General features: G+C 38.8%; 4 protein-coding genes across 4 annotated transcripts; 1 reads left to right on the forward strand and 3 right to left on the reverse strand.

Moving 5' to 3' along the window:
• Positions 1–1,517: 1,517 nt before the first annotated feature.
• On the reverse strand, positions 1,518–4,106 carry PFICI_01591 (uncharacterized protein; the record flags this gene model as incomplete). The annotated part of the gene is made up of 1 exon (XM_007830172.1): positions 1,518–4,106. One exon carries the CDS (start codon positions 4,104–4,106, stop codon positions 1,518–1,520), a length of 2,589 nt encoding a protein of 862 aa, XP_007828363.1.
• A 699-nt stretch (positions 4,107–4,805) lies between these two features.
• On the reverse strand, positions 4,806–5,362 carry PFICI_01592 (uncharacterized protein; the record flags this gene model as incomplete). Its single annotated transcript, XM_007830173.1, has 2 exons — positions 4,806–5,032; positions 5,224–5,362. The coding sequence occupies 2 exons, from the start codon at positions 5,360–5,362 to the stop codon at positions 4,806–4,808; spliced, it is 366 nt and encodes a 121-aa protein (XP_007828364.1).
• A 1,390-nt stretch (positions 5,363–6,752) lies between these two features.
• On the forward strand, positions 6,753–8,856 carry PFICI_01593 (uncharacterized protein; the record flags this gene model as incomplete). Its single annotated transcript, XM_007830174.1, has 2 exons — positions 6,753–7,107; positions 7,163–8,856. The coding sequence occupies 2 exons, from the start codon at positions 6,753–6,755 to the stop codon at positions 8,854–8,856; spliced, it is 2,049 nt and encodes a 682-aa protein (XP_007828365.1).
• A 404-nt stretch (positions 8,857–9,260) lies between these two features.
• On the reverse strand, positions 9,261–10,459 carry PFICI_01594 (uncharacterized protein; the record flags this gene model as incomplete). The annotated part of the gene is made up of 4 exons (XM_007830175.1): positions 9,261–9,530; positions 9,611–9,937; positions 10,015–10,299; positions 10,367–10,459. The coding sequence occupies 4 exons, from the start codon at positions 10,457–10,459 to the stop codon at positions 9,261–9,263; spliced, it is 975 nt and encodes a 324-aa protein (XP_007828366.1).
• Positions 10,460–21,640: the final 11,181 nt, after the last annotated feature.

Raw genomic sequence — 21,640 nt, forward strand, 5'->3', positions numbered from 1 at the left:
AATCTATAAGACCACCTACCAGAGTGCATTGTAGATCAAACTCCTTACTGAACTCGTTCGTGCGGACAACAATGTCGAAATTCTCGATGTATGAGGTGAAGAGGCAAGCCCAATGTTTTCGGTGAATCGTGCACTGTCGGTCTGATCTGCGCCACTCCGAACATCCCGCCTTCGACGCACGCGGCCTGTAATTGATTGCCACAAACAGCACATCGCAAAGGAGGATTCTGGAATGTCACCCAATCCTGACAATGCATGGCTGGTTATTCTTAGGCAGCTTAATACTAGATCCTTTGTCCAGAACATCATCCTTATTGAACTGGCAGATCACAAAGGTCGCAGCATAACGGTCGCACTACATACAATAATGCGCGTCCTCCCCCATCTTCCTGTGGGCATCGCATGCACGCTTTCTTCCCTATGGGGTCCCTGGTCACGCCCTCTGGTGCCAAGAGAAAGCCGCGAGGCTTCGCTGATCAGAGATCATCCACACTACGGATGCAGATGTTTCTGAGCCATAGCCTTGCCTTCAGACAGAGGGCGCGACCAGGGACCAATTATCCTCACATAATGACCTAGATATGACATAATCATGTTTCAAATATTTCAAAATCGTAAGTCATCCTTGCGGTTATCACTTATTGCCAGTTACGCATGGTTCAAGGTACAGAAAGTAAAGAGGTGCATTCAGTGGATAAGGTCTAATTCTGATCCATGTTCAATATCTAAAGATACCAGGATTGTTTATCACGCTACTCTTGTTGTGTATACATAGATCTAAGTGGTAATCTCACCTCTGCCGATATGTGAAGGGGGAACTGAAGACGAGATGATCGAGGGAGCATTGAAAGATGTCTGAGTACGTCAGTACGACAAGTAACATAGTCTACGGTACTTCAGAATACATAACCCGCTATTCCATCACGGTTCGACCTCAATAGAACTTCAACGATTTCAAGCAGAATCCTTACATGTATGAGTCACGCCACGGAGGGTACCAAAACCTGCTGTGCGCTCACAATCGAATCTTTCGAGATACTGAACTTCGCCAGGGGTAAGTCATTGCCCTCACCGACTGGGTCGTAAAAGTTCGATCCCGACTTCTTTCTTGAGAACAAGGACCTAAAAGTCCCAAATTGCGAATCCAAACTCCCGTTCGTGCCAATTATTGTCCCCCAGTCAGTACTTCTGGCGGAATGTAAAAACCGGTCCAGGGAACCTCTGGCCTGTTGGGTCAGCAATAGTATCGACTTCTGGGCAGCAGGCGTGCTGAAAGCCAAAGACCCAGCAGCAATTTCGGCATTGCACAGGACGGTCTGCGGAGATATCAAACTCTCACCTGAGCCGATGTGTGAAGGGAGAACTGAAGACGGGATGATCGAGGAAGCATTGAAAGTTGTCTGAGTTGATCTCTAGTCTACAAAAGAGAGGTGCTGAAGAGCGACTATATACCCAAGCAGGTGATCTGCGGTGGGTACTGACTACGTCAGTACGACATGTTACCTACTTGATACATTTCAAGCCTTATGCCCGCTGCAAACCTTTTGATCAACCAGCATGTGCCCCTTTCTACGAGCACATCTTTCCACCAAAAAGCCATATACACTCGTAGAGCGAGCTCTGGACAGAGGCGTCTGTCCGTTGTCATCTACAGCTTCAGCATCGGCACCCGCATCGAGTAATATCTCAACAATATCCCTATCTCCCTTTCCTGCTGCCAATGAAAGTGGTGTTCGGCCTTCAGAATTTCCAGTTTCGAGGTTGGCTCCATTCTCTATTAAGAGCTTCACCATGTGCGTACTTCCGGCTCGTGTTGCGTATATCAATGGCGTGGTGGTAGAACAACGTTGTTGTACGCGACCATGACACTCAATCGTGTAAGGAGATTCCCCGTTGATCGCAATATGCTTAACGAGAAGCTGAGCAATAGTCCCAGGGGTGGATGAGAGTCTGTGGATCAAAGTATAGTTAGGTTTTGCACCCTTCTCCAATAGAATCTGAACAACAACTTCTTGATCGTGCCGTTTAATTCGGTCGCATCCAAGTGAACTGAAATCGCTACGCCTGAAATAATTTGCTGCCGCATCCATCATATCATAGAGATCACTTTGGGTTGCATAGGCTCCTGCCTCGAAGAGCATCCTTAGAATGGACGGACGACAGTAACGGGCTGCGATCATCAACGGCGCTTCGTTGGACCTTGAAAGTGTATTGTCGCTGCGCCCGTCGGCAGGAGCGCCGTGTGCGAGGAGAAGCCGAACGATAGCTTCTTGTCCAGTTTTGGCTGCTATTTGAAGTGGCGTATGTTTCCCAATGTGTCCTGTAGCTAACAGATTCACCCCCTTGTTCAAAAGGAGGCTGACAATGTCTTCATGTCCGCCCGTCGTAGCGTTCAATAACGGTGTGACTCCGTTTAACCCTACAGAGTTCGTATCGGCACCATTGTCAATAAGAATCTGGACGACGGTGGTATGGCCGAACCGCGCGGCACCTGTGATTGGTGAAGCGCACCGGTGATTCCAGCCTTCGTAGTGTCCATTGCCTTCTATATTTGCCCCTTTGGCCAGTAGCAAGTTGACCAGAGTGGTTTCGCCATTTTCCGCAGCCAGGAATAAACGAGTTTTCATTACGGATAGACTGTCATTGAGGCTGTCGATATCTGTAATCCTTTCCACCATGAATTCGGCAAGGGCATCATGTCCGTTCTTTGCAGCGAAGCGTAATGAATCCCATGCCTCCCAACCTGAAAGAACCGTGTCCGCATTGTGCTGCTGAAGGAGGAGTGCCATTACACCTTCTCCAATCATAGTATTGGTACTCGCCAGATCTAATAATTCTTGTGTGGCTGTTACGAATCCTTTGCGATGACGTAGAAGAGATGAGGCATTTATATGATCTGTCGAGAACAATAATTCTGAAAGTACAAGGTTGTCGAGATGATCTAATTTCTCCAGGAAATCAGATATCGAGTCAAAAGGACTATTTGCGACCTCGACACGACATATATATGATATCGTGTCACGAATGACATCCTTTTCTGATTTCTGATAATCTGGCAGCAGACGTGTGTCGATGTGCACGTCTTGACAAATACCAAAAAGCGCAAATATCCTGTCGCATTCCACCGTGGCATGAGAACCGCGAAATCTCTGTAGCAAGGGGTACAGCTCCTGGAAGGGATCTCTTCTCAATGGTCCTGGCATAATGCTGAGAACTTCAGCAACGATGCCATCCTGTCCAAGTGGGATTTCAGCGTTGAGAAGCCGGGGGCTGACTGCGAACGTGGCCGCAGAAACATATTTCCTACCACAATATACGGATGCGCTGGACCCATTTGCAACTTCTTGCAAAATCCACACCCTGAGAAACCAAGGTGAGTTGAGAATATATTCGAGACCCTGACGTTGTAAAGATGCCAACGCCTTCAACTGTCTCTCCAGTGATGCTTCAGAATGCCTTGAAAGAGGCTCCACATGTTGAGATGCTATGGCTTTTTGTACATCACGCCAAGAAGTATTCAAATCTTGGCTGTCGTAGGATTGGGTATCGCAAAGGTTGCTTTCCAATTTGGCCAAGGAGTCCATGAGCAAATCAGTGTAGTCTGTTGATCGACATATGCAAAGCAAGACGCATTTTGCGGACCTGAATATATCCTTCATCTGTGCAACTTGTAGTCCCTTTTCCGTAGCATCTTGCTGGTTGATGCAGACGGCGTCAACCCAAAGAACACGATCTTCATCTGCATGGCGTAGATCTCGCAATATCCGACTCAGATGGAAGGTGACCGGTAGTCTTCTGCCGCAAACGTTAATTGACTCAGCAGCAAATTCTGGGCCCCATGTATATGAGACTGCTTCGTAGGGGATGATGTTTCGGTCAATCGTTGTATGAACTAATTCGCACTTGATGTCATTCCCGCTGCCTCCTTTTAGGATCAACAACCGGATCGCACCCTTTGCCTTGTCTATTGCATTGTACCGATAGAAGAGATCTTCTGCCACAGCATTCTTGGCAGGTTCCAATATTTCGCTAGCTGCAGCCGATGCCAAGGCAATTCTCGCTGGATTTGGCGGGGCCGGGGGCAGATGTACAAGAGCTCTATCCATGTTTCGCGGGGTGAATCTCTCATTCGAACATCACCACTCTGGCGTGTGGTAAAACAGTACCCGACTCAAATGGCTTTGTGCTGGTGAGCTCTTTGACCTTTGGGCCTCGGAGGGAGCCAATGTTTGACTGCTGCCTTATGTGTCAGGCTGACATGCATGGGCCTGGCAATGGTGATTAAGGTCGTAAAAAAGCCACGTGACATGAAAGTGGCGGAGCAGTCAGCTTGCTTACAGGGAACCCTGCATGCAATACTTTGCACACGCTCCCATGATACAGTCAAAGTGCGGATTCTCAGCTGTTATGATAGGCGAACATACAAAAGGCATAAAAGGCTGCATTCGCTGTAGAAGCTTAGCTTTGTCCGGTCAGAATGTAAACGGGAAGATATTCGCAGGTGGTGAAGTGGCTTCGGGTCGATGTGGGTCAGGGCTCAGTGCATCCTTCGCGGCGGGTTGTCAGGGCTTCTTTCAGGGTTCAGGGTCAGTTGGGAGTCTAGACCATTCTGCCACAAATCAAGAGTACAAAGATTACATTAGATATACCCATGTGAATGAGATGCGATGCATGTTTGTAATATCCGGTTGATAAGGTCAATCTTTATAAAATAGCTCAGCACTAAGGTTAGGTACTGTGTGTCTCGATTTATTTGGTCTAGGGGTGATCGACAAATCTAGAATGCACTTTTCACCCATATCCATTTAGAACTTGTACGTGTTTTGCATGAACCCAACAGCGTCTGCAGTGGATACTACATATCCTGAGCCAGGAAGCAGAACATACAGGAGAATCCGGTTGACCTGCTCATCGGGATCCCAGATGGCATCCCTTACGACCGTGACAACAAAGCCCTCATCAATGGCCTGCATTGCGGTGCTAATTACGGCGCCACTAGTCGCGATGACACCAAGAATCAGGGACTTGGCGCCTAGTTTATTTTGTAGGGGAGGCAAAAGACTTTTATTTACAAACGCAGACCTGGGCCTCAGGTGCCTCAACGAGACGCTCTCATAGCCGCCTGCGGCCGGATTGCTCACCAGTGCAAGCTCCGTGTTACTTCTAGGATAAGGCAGGGTGAAGCTCCAAGCCTGACTTGGCGAACTACGAACAATTGCTCACAAATCTTGCTCGTAGGTGGAGGATCGATGCTAGTATCGATGAGACAGTCGATGATGGGGACACTGTGCTTGCGCGCTGTGACCAGAAGCTCCTTGACTGAATCAATCAGGCTTTGCTGCACCTTTTCATCCTTAATCATTTGTAGTTGACGACGGCGTTTTGATAGTCAAGAAGCAAGAGCAGAACTGTCTGTGAGGGGCCATAGTTGCCCGGCTCACTTGTTTTAAATTCTTGCTGCGCCATGACTTTGGGGGATGATCTTCTGATTGCTGGTGTGAAGACTTATAAAGATGGGTTGGACGGTAAGTCGTTAGGATGGGAGAGAGAAAACGCTTCAGAGAGGGATGAGAGGGAATCTTTAACAGCAAGGACTGACGTGATTTGCGTTATGTTCATTCAAATATGGCATCCTGGTCTGATCACTTTGTTAGTTGTTCCATGCTGTCGGGTGGTTAGTGCAAAAGCAAACTTGGCATTGGCACGACTGCATACATAACTACATATATACTTGGCTATACGCCTAGGAACGCCGTTTCAATTGGGCCTGAAAAAAGTTACTTTCAAGAAGAGTCGCGATCACCCCAATTGCGATCATGAGACTGCTGTTTTGGGAAGGCGACTTGTTGACGCGAGATGGTCAAATTGACTTGGTAGGATTGAGGCTGTCATTCTGTTGAATACAGAGAGTATAGCTCTCTTTGTTCCACTGTAGAAGGTTGTTGTAGTACCTACCGTTAGGCTAGGGCGCCCTAAATCCTGGCTGGGAGATACCCGCACCAGTGTCTTTGGCGGACCTCGACTGACAGGGGCAGAGGGTGAGGGGTCGCTCCGGCGGCACGAGTTGAACTCCGCGCGGGGTGAGCTAATAGGTTGAGATGTTACCAGTACAGCGGGTATCTGTTGATGCATTTGGGGAGCCATGTGTTGTCGTTATGTAACCTGTACTCATAGACATTGCTTTTCAATGCTCTTGGCAATGGATTAACAAACGGGTCTTGCGCGATGGCATGAGCAATGCAATAGATGTCCATCCTCGTGTGAATGTGTCCCTTTTCTGGAGAGCGGTTTATTTATGCATCTGCATACTGGAGTCCGTCCCCCACACCATCTTTGCTGCACCCGTTGCACATCCACACGAACCCCGAAAACGAGGATCACGGCCAGGTTGTGTGATTTCAAGGAGACATGAGCTGCAGAAGGGACTTTGGGCAATAAACAGTGTCTGCAAGTTTGAGAGGTGGAGACACAGACTTGCCATACCAGCAGGAGAGTCCAGCACTCTGACTTGCCTTACTGGACACCTGCGCCACGGTTCTCGCAAACCAACGATCATGGGTCTGGCCCAATTGGGCGAGCTGAACTCCTTAGTGTGAAGGCAGCTTAGCTGGAAGCGGCTGTAACAGCCGTCACGTTGCTTGGCACGTCGTGCGGCTGTAGATGCATGCTGAGACAATAAAAGCTGAATCGCCCAGACACATCTGACGATGCTGAGTTGACCTACGATAAGTCTACCTCAACCCGTCAGCACCATGTCACTTTGTAATATCTGCCATCGCTCGACCCAAGAGTGGCTCATTCCACGCTTGATCAACATCAGGCTCAACCAGTCGAATGTTCCGGAGCCGCTGTATTGGTGGCATCAGCCCTCCTGGGAATCGCTTTCGCAGGCCGCCTCACAAGGTTGTCCACTATGTTGCCTGATTGTGGCCGAGGGTAACCGTCCGCAGAGGCCAGACAGGTATGGCACTCTGAGAATTCACTCTCGAGAAGTTCAGGACGAGGATGCTACTCGACTGCGATGGCAAGTATCTGGTGGAGGTTGGCTGGATATATTCTCCAAGGAAAAGCAACTCAACCTGTCACTGAGAATAGCTTTCGACGATGGTTTGTCACCTCAATCCCTCAGACTAGTCGGCACATGCTAAGAGTAGACTCTTAGAGTCCCGCGCCAGGGCTCCCGAAATATTACGGGATGTCTTTATCAACCGCAAGGTATCCACCGCACCTAATGATGACAGGAATATGGCCAACATACAGCACTGGATTGAAACGTGTCGCGCAAATCACCCGGTATGCTCAGCCTGGGCCAATCGCAACCCGAATGGTAAACATCTTCCAACACGAGTGATAGATGTCAGCACAGGCAACGACGATACAATACGGCTCTGTATCACTCAAGATAATGACCGATCAGACTACATTGCGCTAAGCTATTGCTGGGGCCAAGCTAGCAACCAACTGCTCACCACATCCGACAATTTACAAGAGCATCTGCAACGAATCCAGCTCTCTTCAATGTCGAGAACTCATGTAGATGCCGTCAAAATTGCACGAAGACTCGGCATACGGTATATCTGGATCGATGCTCTTTGCATCGTCCAGGGAGACCGTGAAGACTGGGCTCGCGAGGCAGCTTTAATGCATAGAGTATACAGTCGTGCTGCCCTGACCATTGGTTCGCTATCAGCCTCGACGGTGGATGATCCGCTGTTGACCAATCGGTCCGACAGACACCATGTCGCTGTTCCAATTCAATGGCCTTTCACAACTGGTCCATATGCTTCTGATGAACCGTATCGTCTCTACATGCTGCCTTATTTCGCATACTCTGACGATTCCCTCAGCAACACCCCGCTATCTTCGCGAGCCTGGACATTTCAAGAACGTACACTATCTGCTCGTTTTCTGCACTTCGGCCCGGAGCTGACCCATTGGGAATGTCGCAAGTCATCTATGAATGAAGATCAGGCCGTCGAATCTAGCCATTCTCCATACGGCCTTGCCTTCTTCAATACAGTCTACGAGGGCCAAGAACTGACCAAAGTGAGATTGCTCGACGGCTGGGCGACTGCGATTGCAGAATATACCAAACGACGACTAACCGTGTCGGGCGATAAGCTTCCCGCATTAGCTGGAGTAGCTCGGGTATATGGCGAGCAGCAGAAGCTGGGCGGATACATCGCCGGTCTCTGGGAGGAGCAGTTCCCAAAACATCTTCTCTGGCAGGCCGATCACAGCGGTGGCATTGAGCATAGAAGAGTGGAGCCCTACCGCGCCCCGACCTGGTCCTGGGTCAGCATTGATGGCCCCGTCGTGAACCCGGCCATCCAAAGGGCGTTTTCTGGGATGCAAATGCTGGACGACAATGGCTACGAGACCAGGCATACCTATCGTCTGGCGGATATTTCTGCCACCGTGGATAGGGACGATGCCGACGATTACGGCATTGTTAATAGTGGGCATATCAAGGCGCGCGGGGTCCTTCTCCAGTTGGATTGCAAGAAACGATCGATGGCACCCACGGGGGATGTGAGCAGTCCCGGTATCGAGCTACGGATGCGAGCGTGCAGGGTGGGTGACAGAAGTCTAGACATAGGAGGACTGTCTCTGGGTTCATGCGTCTTGGATGTGCAAACTGACCAGATGCCGTTCACTGTGTGGATATTCCCGATCCTCTTGTGCACAGTAATCACCCTTGAAGACCGTCACCAGCTATGCGAGGTTCTCGTCTTGAAGGATGTATCCTCTACTCACCAGACAAGTTTCACTGGTAAAGTATTTGAAAGGATTGGTAAGGGTAGGGTGCGTCACTTTCTAGACCAAAGGTCAGTAGAAGACTTTACCATTATTTAGATAGACTGTTGGCTATTCAATGACTTATCTCGCGCTCGCCTACATCCCGGCACAGATACTGATATAATGGAAAGCTTTTCACTCATTCCTGTCGATTTGTCTTCTTGCCAAATGCGTTTGAAATCTGACGTGGTTTTCTTTGGCTCCAACAGCTCGGCTCTTTTTCTTCTTCTTCTTTTTTGTGGCTCGGAGCTATAATGCAATGACGTATAATCCCTTTTAGCAGTGACTACCTAGTAGTTAGGTATGATACTCAGATATAAATCACATTTGCCGCCCAAGCGCCCCTGCACCAATAAGACCATTTCGCTTGAAGAAAGTCCACGAGAAGCAGTTGTAAAGGTAGGCAATATTTCATTCTGTGCTTCACCATAGATCCACCATGATTACGTCGATAAATGTTCCTACCTCCGGCTACGCGGCACAGTGGCTTTACCAGCCAGAGCGTCCTCAATGTACTCCTTCAAAGGCGTGATGCGAACGTCGGGATACATCTCTTTTCCGTCCAAATAGTTCAAGTACCGAGCCTTTTGGGGCGTGTTGTCTCCCCTGACTCCCAAAAGCTGCCGATATTGTCCCATTCCAACTACCAGCATGTTTTGTGGATCAGTAGGGTTTTTGGCTAATTCGGCTAGTGCCTCCCCGATCTGCTTTGTGAGAGTCTCTGCCGGCAACTTTGGAAGAATACCTCATTAAAAATCGGTATCTTGATTTTTTAAAAAAAAAAAAAAAAAACGTACTTTTGGATACTTACTTGGTGTCTAGAAATGCGTTCCCCGCTGAGGTTTTCAAGGATATCAAAGATCTCATTTTGGCACATGACTTCGCCGTAGCAGAAGACATGCTTGTTCTTTGTACGGGGATCCACAATGATGCGAGCCACAAACTTGCCAATGTCTCGGTTATCAATGAGCGCCATGGAAGTATTCCCGTCACCGATAATCTCGGTGTTGGAGATCTCTGCCTGAACTGTGAGTCGGCCTGAAGGTAACTCGGGCAAGGATAGCTGGTACCACCAGCCTACATCGATGATGGTGTACGGAAGATAATGGAGTTTGATCAAATCAAGCAAGTCCTCTTTCTTTTGAAGAAAATTCATATTAGCGCTATTTCGAAACCATAAAGCGTCAGGGTATTTTTGGACCAGTTATGACATACCTTCTCCCTGGCGCCCATGACGCCTCGCGGGGGGCAGCACGGCCCAAAGAAACTGGGCACATACCGGCCAACTTTGGCGATGCTGGCCGCCAGAATAAGATTTCTCTCGTCTTCGTACGAGAGGAGCGTCATGCACGAAATAACAACATCAAAGTCCTTGAGAAGCTCCACAACAGCCGTGATGGGGCCCTTGAGATCAATAGGTAGGACTGACGCCCCGCGTTCTCGAAGTCTGGCGTATTCATCCTTTTCGAGACTCTCTACTCGGGCAAATGCGACCAGATCCTGTAACGTATCATGTCAGCTTGACTATTCAACCACGACTACAGTTACTGAATGACAACTGTCTTACAAATTGATCGGGTTGGCTCAAGAGCCCCTGGACCACTGATGAACCCGTGTCGCCCGAGGCGCCCACGATAGCAACTTTGGTTCGCTGTGGCATGCCGGGATGAAAAGTAGAGATACCAAGGTTTGTCTAGATACTGCCTGAGAGCATTGTAGATCTCTTGTCGACTTTCACAAGCAAACTTTGACCATGTTTTTAAGTCTCCCATCTCGGAGACGAGTTGGCCCATGCCAAGAGAGAGAATTGGTCATCGACAGTAGAGATAAAGCTATAGGACGGATCGTGAATGCATAACCAGTGTATAACCTGCACAAACCGTGTATAACAAGTGGGGTATTGTTTTCGGGTGGAGGGTCCTCCGTAAAAAGTCAAATTTAGCCCTGGTTGAATGGACTAACCAGTTGAACCCACTTTTGCAATGCACCCCCTTTTGCAACGTATTATTTCCACTTTATAATATAACCCAATTATAACACTTTTATAATATCTTAACAGCCATTTATTTAATTGATCCTATTTTTTTAAAATAATTAAATTAAACAAACGCGATATAAAAAAAGCAATTAAAAAAGTCGAAAACGGTGAAAAATTAACTAAAATTATACGCGATTTAGGTATTTATATATTTACTTTATCGCGTAGGCTATAAGGTACGCGGCCTTATCGCAATACCTACGAATTAACGCAAATTTTTTTAAAATTATAAAAATAAGAGCTTAAAAATTAGATTTTATACAAGGAACGATGCGGATAAGTTTTTTTAAAACGAATCGTATAAAATATAGCTTTGTAAATCGCTATTAATATTAAATTTAATAACTAAGCCACTTATATTAAAAAGAATTAGGTAAATAAATTTATATAGCGCTATTTATACCTAGCTATAAAGCTAAAACGGGTTATTAATACCGATCGGATTAATAAGATTAATTCCGGGGCTATTTAAAAGTTTTATATATTTATAAATAAAGTTTTAAAGCTATATTTAATTAAACCTAAAAATATATATAATATAAATAAAATTAGGGTTTAAAAAAGTAAAGCTAAAAAAAGGATTATTATAGGCATATCGAAATTACGTCGCTTTCGCATTTAAAAATCGGGAGCGATTAAATAAATAATTACGATTTATAATATTAACGCTTTCGGTTTAATAACTATAATAATTTATATTTTAAAAAAAATAACGCTATAAGCGTAATAGTTTCCTAAAAATCTAAAAAAAGCTAAATTTATTATTATATATAAAAAATAGTTTAATTTTATTATAGCCTTTTCGTAGCTTAAGCAGGTATTCGGCCTAAAAACGAGGCCTTATAAAAATGCGTAACGGCTACGCTTTTAAAAAATATTAATATTAAATAGCTATAATACCTATTTGCTACTAAAATTTATATTTACAGCTTATCGCATAAAAATCGCGTTAATATATTTGCCTATATATATTAGCGAAACCTTTTAACTATTTAATAAAAATGTATTTTCCTCCTTTAAGCATTATTATTATTAATAATTTAGCAAATAGCGTAAAATAATAATAATTAAACTTATTTAAAAACAAAAAATACTTATAGCCTATATTACGGTTTATTAATTAGCTTTTATATAAAAAATTATATAAAATAACTAGCGCAAAACGGGTATATAGCCCCTGGATTTTAATTAAATACTAAATAATTTTAAACTCTTTCCTCTAATCCCGACCCCCCTTTTACACATATTATCCGAACCTTTAAATACAGCTAAAATTATTATTATAACTTTTTATAATAATAAAAATCTTCGGAATGCTTTTTTTTTTATTTAAAAAAAACATTTCGCGTTAAAGCGGGAAATAAGGCAATTAGTAACAAAAACGGCTAAAACACTAAATTTAATAATAATAAAATTAGCTATAACGCGCTAAAATAATTTATTTTTAAATATAAAACTAAATAAATATAAGCCCGATAAACGTTAAATAATTACTTTTAATCCGAACCAGGCATTTATTAGTTTTTTATATATTAAATTTGCTTAAAATAAGCTAAATAAGCGGCTGTAAAAAATGCTATAAAAAGAATAGGTTCCTATTAATAGTTTTTTTAAAATATAGCCTTTTATAATTAAAAAACAACGTAAAAATTAGATCCATAATTAAAAAAATTAATTTAAATGTGTTATAATAGGAAAATATTTAATTATATTATATATATTATATCGGACTTTATTAAAAATCCGTTGCAAAAGGGGGTGTATTGCATAAGTGGGTGCAATTAGTTAGGTCAAAGTCGTTACTATATGTCAAATGGTGGATTATGGTTCCCATACACTGGGGTGTGCTTGAGCACACGGATTAATATTATAGTGTTCAGGTAAATATACGGGACCTCCCGGGAATTAGCCGGGGCTACCCTAAATAAGCGTATATTTTATTAAAATTAAAAAACGCAAAATATAAATTAATATATTATATAATTAATACTTATATTAAATTAATTTAAATTTTAATAAGAAAATATTACTTTAATTAATAATTAAAAGTCTTAGTGCCTCCGCCGAAGCTACGAAAATAATAATTACGAAAAAAGCCGGAATCGGCCTAACGGCATTATTAAAAATAACCTCCGATTAAAATAATTAAAAATATACGTTTTAAATTTAGGCATAAATTACTAAATTAACTAATTACCTTAAAAATAAAACGATTTTAATTAAAACCCTAATTAAACCGGATATAAAAAAAACTAAATATATAAAAACCGCGGTAGCGACCCTCGAAATTATAAACAAAAATAATAATCTAAGCATTTAAAATAAAAAAAATAAAAAATAAATAATAACGGATTTTATTAAAAAAGGTTAAAAATCGTTTAACTTTAATTATAATTATTATAAAATAAAAAAGGTTATATACGCTAAGCAATATACGGTAATTAAAAAAATTATAAAATAAATAATTATTATGATTTTTTTAAACTTTTTTTTTACGTATTATTTAATTAATAAGCCCTTATATAAATAATACGAAAATTTAAAGGCTTACTATAGCAAATTAGCTATAAATAATAAAAAAAAAGCAAAAAAATAATATTTAAAAGCTTTTAAGCCTTTAAAAATATTAAAAAAAGCTATTAATTAAGTTAATAAATAAAAAATAATTATAGCGAAAACCTAGGTAAAGCAAATAATTAAAATATAGGATAATTCGGTTTAAGCTATAAATTTCCTAAATATAATTATTTTAATTATATTATAATATGCCGCTTTTTATTAAATTTATAAAAAATAAAGCATTTTAAATAAAAATTTAAAATATCGGGTAATAAATAATAACTTCCGTAAAAGCTTAAATATTTAATAGCCGATTAGGCTAAAAATTAAAAAAAGCGCTTTCGCAATTTACGCTAATAAAGCTAAAAAATAGCCTTAAAACGGATAAAATAAAAACGCTTACCTTATTAAAAATTAAATATTTTCCCGATTAAATACGGCTAATTTACGTAAAAAAAAAGGTAAATAAATTACTTATAATAAAAGGCAAAAGGATATTAAATGCCTTATTTGCCATTTTTTTTACGCTTTTAATTTATATTTTTATATATTCTTAAAAAAAGCCTATCCAGGTTTCGTCCTTAAAAATAAAATGTAAATATAAATAAATAAAGCTTTTTAAAAAAAAACCCTAATTTATAGGAATAGGTTCGTAATATAAAAAGGATTAAAACCAACCGAATTAGTATATTACGAATAATTAAAAAAAAATTGCTTTTAATTAATATAAATTAATAAAACGGATAATTAATAACAAACGTATAAAATAATTTTATAATATTTATAAAAAATTACTTTTTGCGTTATTTAGTTATCTTAAATTTAATAATAATAATTTTAATTATAAATATAAAAAAAAGGCTTATTAATTATAGGTAAACTTTTAATTACGATTTTATTTAATTAGGCGACCGGAAATTATTTATTTACGGATACGGTATAATAATTATATAATTCGGATTTAAAATATTATTATTAAATAATATAGCCTATTATTTTAGGCTATTAATTATATTAATATTATTCCGTTAATTATAAAAATAAAGATATTACTAAAATAATAAAAACGACCTTATAATATTACGTAAAAAAATAGATTTTTAATTAATATACTCTAAAACCGATACGGATAATATATTTTCGAATATAAATTTTATAAATTACCTTTAGCGTTATTTATTATTTACTAAAAAAAATATATAATATAAATAAAAAAGCTATTATTAATTAGGGAAGCTATACGATAATATTATAAAATAGGATATTTAGGCCTAATAGCTTTCGAATACCTTATTTATTTATTTTAAAGGGTAAAAATTAAAGGACTAATTATAATAAAATATAAAGCCTGCGTATTTGCAAAAATTACGCGTTAACCACGGCGAGCGCTACGGCTAATTAACGAAAATTATAGCGAATAACTAGCTATAAATTTTTATAATTATACTAAAAGGATCGAAAATTATATATTCTAAATGCTAATTATTTATCGGCAAACGGGATATATATAGGATTATTATTTTACGGAAAGGATTACGGTTATATTAATTAACGCTTTCCGATCGTTCCTAAATATAATAAAAACCTAATATAATATTAAAATTAAAATTATCGAATATAATAATAAAATTATAAAAATTAAATAAATAATAGGAAAATACCTCGAAAATAAATATATTAAATTCGAGCTTTTAATATTATATATATAAGCCTAAAATAAAGCTATTAAACGCTTAAAAGGTATAATTAAAAAAAAAATAAGCAATACGTATTAGCATAAAACTCTTTTATTAATTTTAGCCCGAAATCGGCAAAACCGCGGTATATTTATATAATTATACGCCGAATTATAATTTCCGATAGCGTATATTATATATAAAATTTTATAAAGCAATTGCGAAAATAAAAGGAGTTTTAAATCTAAGCTATAAGCCTAATTAAACCTATTTTAAAGCATTCGGATGCAAAGCGTACGTAATAACGCTAACGGTATAATAAAAATTCGGCCGTTTATAGCGATTAGCACTTAAAGCATAAATAGGATATTTAATCGGATATAAATTGTGATACAGTTAGAGGAGTATATAAAATAGGTTTAAAAGAGTCACAATATTGAAGTAAGCTGAGAGCGTTAAAAGATATGGGTATAGTTACAAGGTGTATTATATCTGTCTAAGTTCTAATTAAAAAGGGAGCATACAATCCCATTTATACACTTATTTATTAAAAAGATTTGTTAACTTCCCTGGAGCGTACGGACCTTATCCGTAAGCTCCTTGCTCTTAACAGGGACATCCATATGCTCCCTATATCTAGTATCTTGAGGACCCTCAAGGTCTAACTAACTGCCACATAAGTTATTTAATATTTATAAAATTTAGATTCCTAATTAAAATAAATTAATTAATATAAAAAATATAATTATAAACGAAAAAAAATTATACGACGGAAAATAAGATATATTTAAAAATAAGCTTTTAAATATTAATACCTAGCTTATCGCCGATTTTGTAATTAATTACGCAATATTTAAAAATAAAATTTTATAAAAACTAAAAAATAAAAATACCGCCGTAAAAATATTTTATTAAGCGATAATTAAAACGATTAAAAAGAAAATAATAATTAAAAAAATAAAAAAGCAGCGCTAAATAAAAAAAATAAATAATACCCCTTTATTACCGCGAAATTTGCCTTTTAAACTTTATTATAAATACCTTTATTAGCTTTATTAATATATAATATAAAAGCGATTATAATTAAAAATACGGCGCTATTAGCAAAAAAACCTAAAATAATCCTATAGCAAATAGCTTTCCTAATTAATTATAAAGCCGTTCCTAAAATAAGATAAAATAATAATTAAAACGATAAAGCGAAGCTAAAACGCTTTTTTCGTTAAAGGGTAAAAATTTATAAAACGGAAATCCCAGTTTTCCTTAAATAATATTATAAATTATATTATTATCCGTTTAGTAAATTATTTTTTTAAATAAAAGCTAATTATTTATAAAATTATAAAAATATACGATTTTAAACCGAAATAAATAAAAAAAATCTACGAATAAAAGGCAAATAAATCCTTAATTATATATAAATATACGTATATAAATTCGATAAATACGGGAAATTTTAAAAATATAAAGTAAAATTCGTCGTTTATAATAATTAATAAGCAAAATTTAAAATTAGGAAATTTATACGGCTATATTAGCTAAAAAATTATTTTGCACCCTAATCGCGATTGCAGCAAAATTCGATTTTAAATTAATATAATATAATATAATAAACGCGTTTATATACGCTTTTATTAATTAAAATATATTTATAAAAATATTAAATAAATATCGAAAAAAAAACGCTATATTATTATTAAATAAAGCATTTTATAAATTACGGATATTACCGTTATTATAATAAAAAAAGTTTATAAAAATTTTAGCCGAAATCGGTTATATTTAAATATTATATAAGCTTTACGTATTTATTAAAAAAAATATTAATTTTTTTTTACGTTAATAATATAATTATTATATATAAAAATAAAAATAAAAAGGCTATTAATTATTTAATATAATATTTTATAAAAAAATATAAAATTAATAATAGCGAGCTAATATAATAGTTTTTTAGGATAAAAATAATTAAAAATCGTATATTTAAAATAATTTAGCTTTCCTAAAAGGCTTATTTTAAAAAAATCGCTAAGCTTATAAATAAAAAAAAAATTTATATAACGCTAATAAATTACGAAAAATTTATATTTCGATTAATTATAGCGTTTTTTTACAAAATATAAAAATATTAAAAAAAATTCGGATTATTGCTATTTACGGCTATATTTATAAAATTAAATATTATATTCGCAATAGCTAAATTAACTCGATTTTTTTAATAATTTAAGCTAAATATATTAAAAAATTACTAATCGAGCTTTAATTTACCTAATTAATATTAAAAAACTTTCGCTTAAAATCGGAAAATCTTTTAATTTAATAATTGCTAATAACGTATTATTTACTAATAATAATATTAATTGCAAAAATACCTAAATATTCGCTATAAAGCTATTCGGAAAATTAATTAATTAGCGATTAAATAAATAAAATATAATTATTATTTTTATTATAAAAGCTAAATTATTTGTTTTAGCGTAAGCTATTAAAAAAATATTATTTATTAGCTAATTATTAAAAAAATTATCGATATAACTAAATAATAATATTATTATTATTAAATATAATAATAAATAAATTATTAATTTAATTAACGCCAAAATCGCGTTATTAAAAATAAAGCTCCGTTATATAAATATTTATAATTATTAATTATAATAAAAAGCCTAAAAAGGAAAAATTAAAATTATTTATAAACCTTTAAATAAAATAATAATAAATAAATTAACGAAAAGCTTATTAATAGGCAAATAACAAAATTTTTTATAATAAATAAAATTTAATATTATTTATCGTAATTAAAACGAATAGCTTTAAAAAAAGCTATATTTTGCTAATTAGTAATTTTAATTTAAATATAGCTAAATTTACGATAAATCGTGGATTTAAAGGGGTGTATTAGATAATAAATTATAGTTCCTATATATTAGGGTATGCTTAAGCATACGGATTAATATTATAATATTTAGGTAAATATACGGGACCTCCTGGGGATTAGCCGGGGCCACCCTAAATAAGCGTATACCTTATTAAAACTAAAAGGCGCAGAATATAGATTAATATATTATACAATTAACACCTATATCAGACCAGTTTAAACTCTAATAGGAAAGCACCACCTTGATCAACACTATGCAATTATCGCACCATACCACTGCACTAGCTGAACAAAATGTGAAGCTCCACACTAGGAACTAGCCTAATAGTGGTTATGGGTACGTATAACAGCAACAGTATGATTTTATTGCTTTGTCAGCTTCGGAGACTTTTGAAGTTCATGTTTTCCTTTCCATCATTGTTCACTTATCAAACTGTTATGAATTGCAGTTGTGCGTCGGTTCAGTGAGGCCGATTAGAGTCCCAGAATCAACATCTTCACTAGCCCCGCTATGTGTTTCTTTTTATACCCATTATCCCCGCTTTCGGCTGTGCACCTCATGGCCTCAACACTGCAGCGCCCGTACCAGGCCTGCGTAAAAGTGTCAATTGCGCCCCGCTCCTGGAAACAGATAGGTATTTGGGTATGTGAATCACAGATGAGGATCATTTTCAAGTTTGGCGCCACCCACAACGCACATTCAACGTACAAATAAGTGTGTATTACCTTTTCTGTCTAAAGCCTCCATGTATATTACTAGCCATGCCCGCACTTCGCACAATCAGACTTTGTATAATTGACCAACGTTGTTGCTCGCCAATTTTTGGTTTTGCAACATCCGAGGTTTGCTCACTGCGCCACGATATGGTGTTTTTCATTGCCAGTTGTAATCAATGCATTCTCACATGCAAGTATCTTGCCATATTATGTGACGACATGACTAATGACAAATTTTAGAAACAATTACATGGATCTTGTCCTTGAAAGAGAAACCTCGATGACTTGCTTGTCTTTTATTTTGGTGTCATTTTTCATGAATGCAGGTTGGCGCTGAGCATTTAAAGGCTATTGCGATTTGAGGAATGTAGATAACTGCTGGAGAGTGCCGGGGAAACCCCTCTGTGCAGGAGCCACCATTATTGATCTCACCACTGTAACATAATACGCTAATCTCCGTCAACCGCTCAATTTTCCTTTTGTAGCTTACTTGCATTGGAGAGGGTTTTATTTGGAAGGCCGCTTTTCAGCTGCCTCAAAATGATGGTGTGTAAGATTCGTGGGGCGGAAATATTATGTTGAGTTTGCAGACAAGGCTGGCGCTAACCAATGCAGTAAGTCGGAATTGGAGAGGGGTAGAGCAGCCAAAGACACGAGTTCGTGCGCAGAAGTGACATGCGTCGTGGTCACATCTGAGAGAATGTATTGGGAATATGGTACTTTCCTCCAACGTGGACAACATTGACCTGTGTAGACAGAGGAGACTTTGACTTGGACGTGTAGAACGAGCTGGCGAAAGTGCAGTTTCACGAGCACCCCGTGGCTGTCAAAATGTGCCAACCTGGATCTGCATCTCAGCCGCAGTTGAAATGCACGAAACAGTAGGGCCCGGTCATTAATAATAATCATATCACTAGGTAAGAAAGGGTTTGACCCATGTCCTCAGTAGCCGACACCCTCCTTCACCAGTACAGAGTTCTCCATCAGAACTATTTCTTTTTGAAAAATTTTTCAACTTCTAAGTCTCGCGAAGCTTGTTAACAGCAAAATACTGATTCAGAACTTACAGAAATCAAGAACCACGATTCCTAATCAAGTCGGCTCTATAGCTTACAGCATATCAGTATCGTTCGAAATGGCGTCAACACACCCACCAAAGGCATTTACGTGGAGAGTCACAGAGATTCCACCGGACACGAGCAAGAGAGAACTGGAAAGATATTTCTCGGAGCAGGATCGTTTGCGCATCACGGTCGGATCCATTTGCCCGGATGCGGAGGGTGCAGACCAGATGACGGCGACAGTACTGTTTCGACCACATGCGGATCGGCCACAAGTTGGGCCAAACTTTGACTCTTATGCTCCCAAAGAGATGGAAGTCGACAGAGACTTCTGGGGTTTCACACCATTATATTGCCCCCCAGAGGACACTCCAATAACGGCAGAGTACGTATTCAGCCTCATTGTTTGGTAGTGCATGACTAAAACCCAAAGTGCAGTATCATTGCCATCACTGGGCTTGCAGGCAATGCCTTTGGATCGTGGGCTCATTCGGAACAGCGAATGTGGCTTCGAGACTATCTTCCAAACCTTGTAAATAATGCGCGCATCCTAACGTATGGATACGACACACGGATTACCATCAATAAGGGTTCAGTAACCATGATATCCGATCTGAGCAATTCATTCATTGATGGCTTGATAAACATGCGTCGTGGAACAAATGTAAATGCCCCCGAAACTTGAGATTGCTGTGAAGCACACTTTAGCTAACACGCCTAGTGCGAACAACGGTAGCGCTCAGAGTCTCGTTCCATCCATCGCAGGCTCGCTAACTATCACATAGTCCCATCATATTTATCGGGCACAGTCTAGGCGGCCTGTTGATTAAAAAGGTACGAGAGTTAGACTATGAAGACTCTTGATCTAAATTCTTACCAAATATCCAGATTATGACTATTGCCAGGAACCATCGCAATCCGTAAGGCCAATATATTCTTTACTTCCAGGAGAGTCTCCCTAATATTCGAATAAACAGTGACATTTCCCGCCTGCCAGTACGGGCAATCGTGTTCCTCGCTGCACCACATCAAGGTATGAATGTTGATGCATTGCGAACACTTGTAGGGCATGAACCACTACAGCTTGTTGAAGAGCTAGCTTCAGGCTCCATGACACTGAATGATCTCAACGAGGAATTCAGGTCGATAGCCCAGGATATTGAGATACTGACCTGCTTTGAAGCTTTGAAGACCAAAACAGTAGCTTTCGATGTAAGTTTGAATTTTTGTTCTTTTCGCCCAAGAAGATATCCTCATGATATTGACGACATCTACAGCAACATAAACAACAGTGGACTCGCTCTGGTCCAGAGGTCATGATGGTCGAGACATACTCTGCCAAACAAGATTTGCCCAAAGAAACGGTAGTAAACGTCGAGGCCAATCACTCTGGCATAGCAAAACTCGAGAAGGGTGTCCTCCTGAAGAGCATCAGAGGGATGATACTGCGAGCTCTGACGCCCAGCCCGAAACTCACCCAGGCAGAGCCCCGGAATAAAACATTCGATGCAACAGTAGGTAGTGGATTCTCACGCACGATGAAGTCCTCGGCTAACAGAAGTCAGATTCAGAAGGATTTGAACGATAAAGTGTCACCGTCACCAAATGCTGATGAAACGAATCATCGCTCAAGGCACTCGTCATCTCTAAATTTGGGTGACCATAGTCTTGGACACCCTCTAAATCCAGCCTATGACGTCAGTCATGTATACTCGAATCCAAGTGCTCAGACAGACTATCGAAGCTATTTTCAAGTGTACCAGGCACCGTTTACTAATGACTATCAACGGCCGTTCGGGAACGCTGCAACCGAATATCATGTACCAGAACACCTACATGTACCGCAATTCGCTCCTCCTGGTCATCCCGAGACGGGTTCGTATCCTGAGAAGCAGTACCAGGCCCGGTTCAG

The sequence above is a fragment of the Pestalotiopsis fici genome (genome assembly GCF_000516985.1).
Source record: "Pestalotiopsis fici W106-1 unplaced genomic scaffold PFICI_Scf_1, whole genome shotgun sequence".
In the NCBI taxonomy this organism is placed as follows: Eukaryota; Fungi; Ascomycota; class Sordariomycetes; order Amphisphaeriales; family Sporocadaceae; genus Pestalotiopsis; species Pestalotiopsis fici.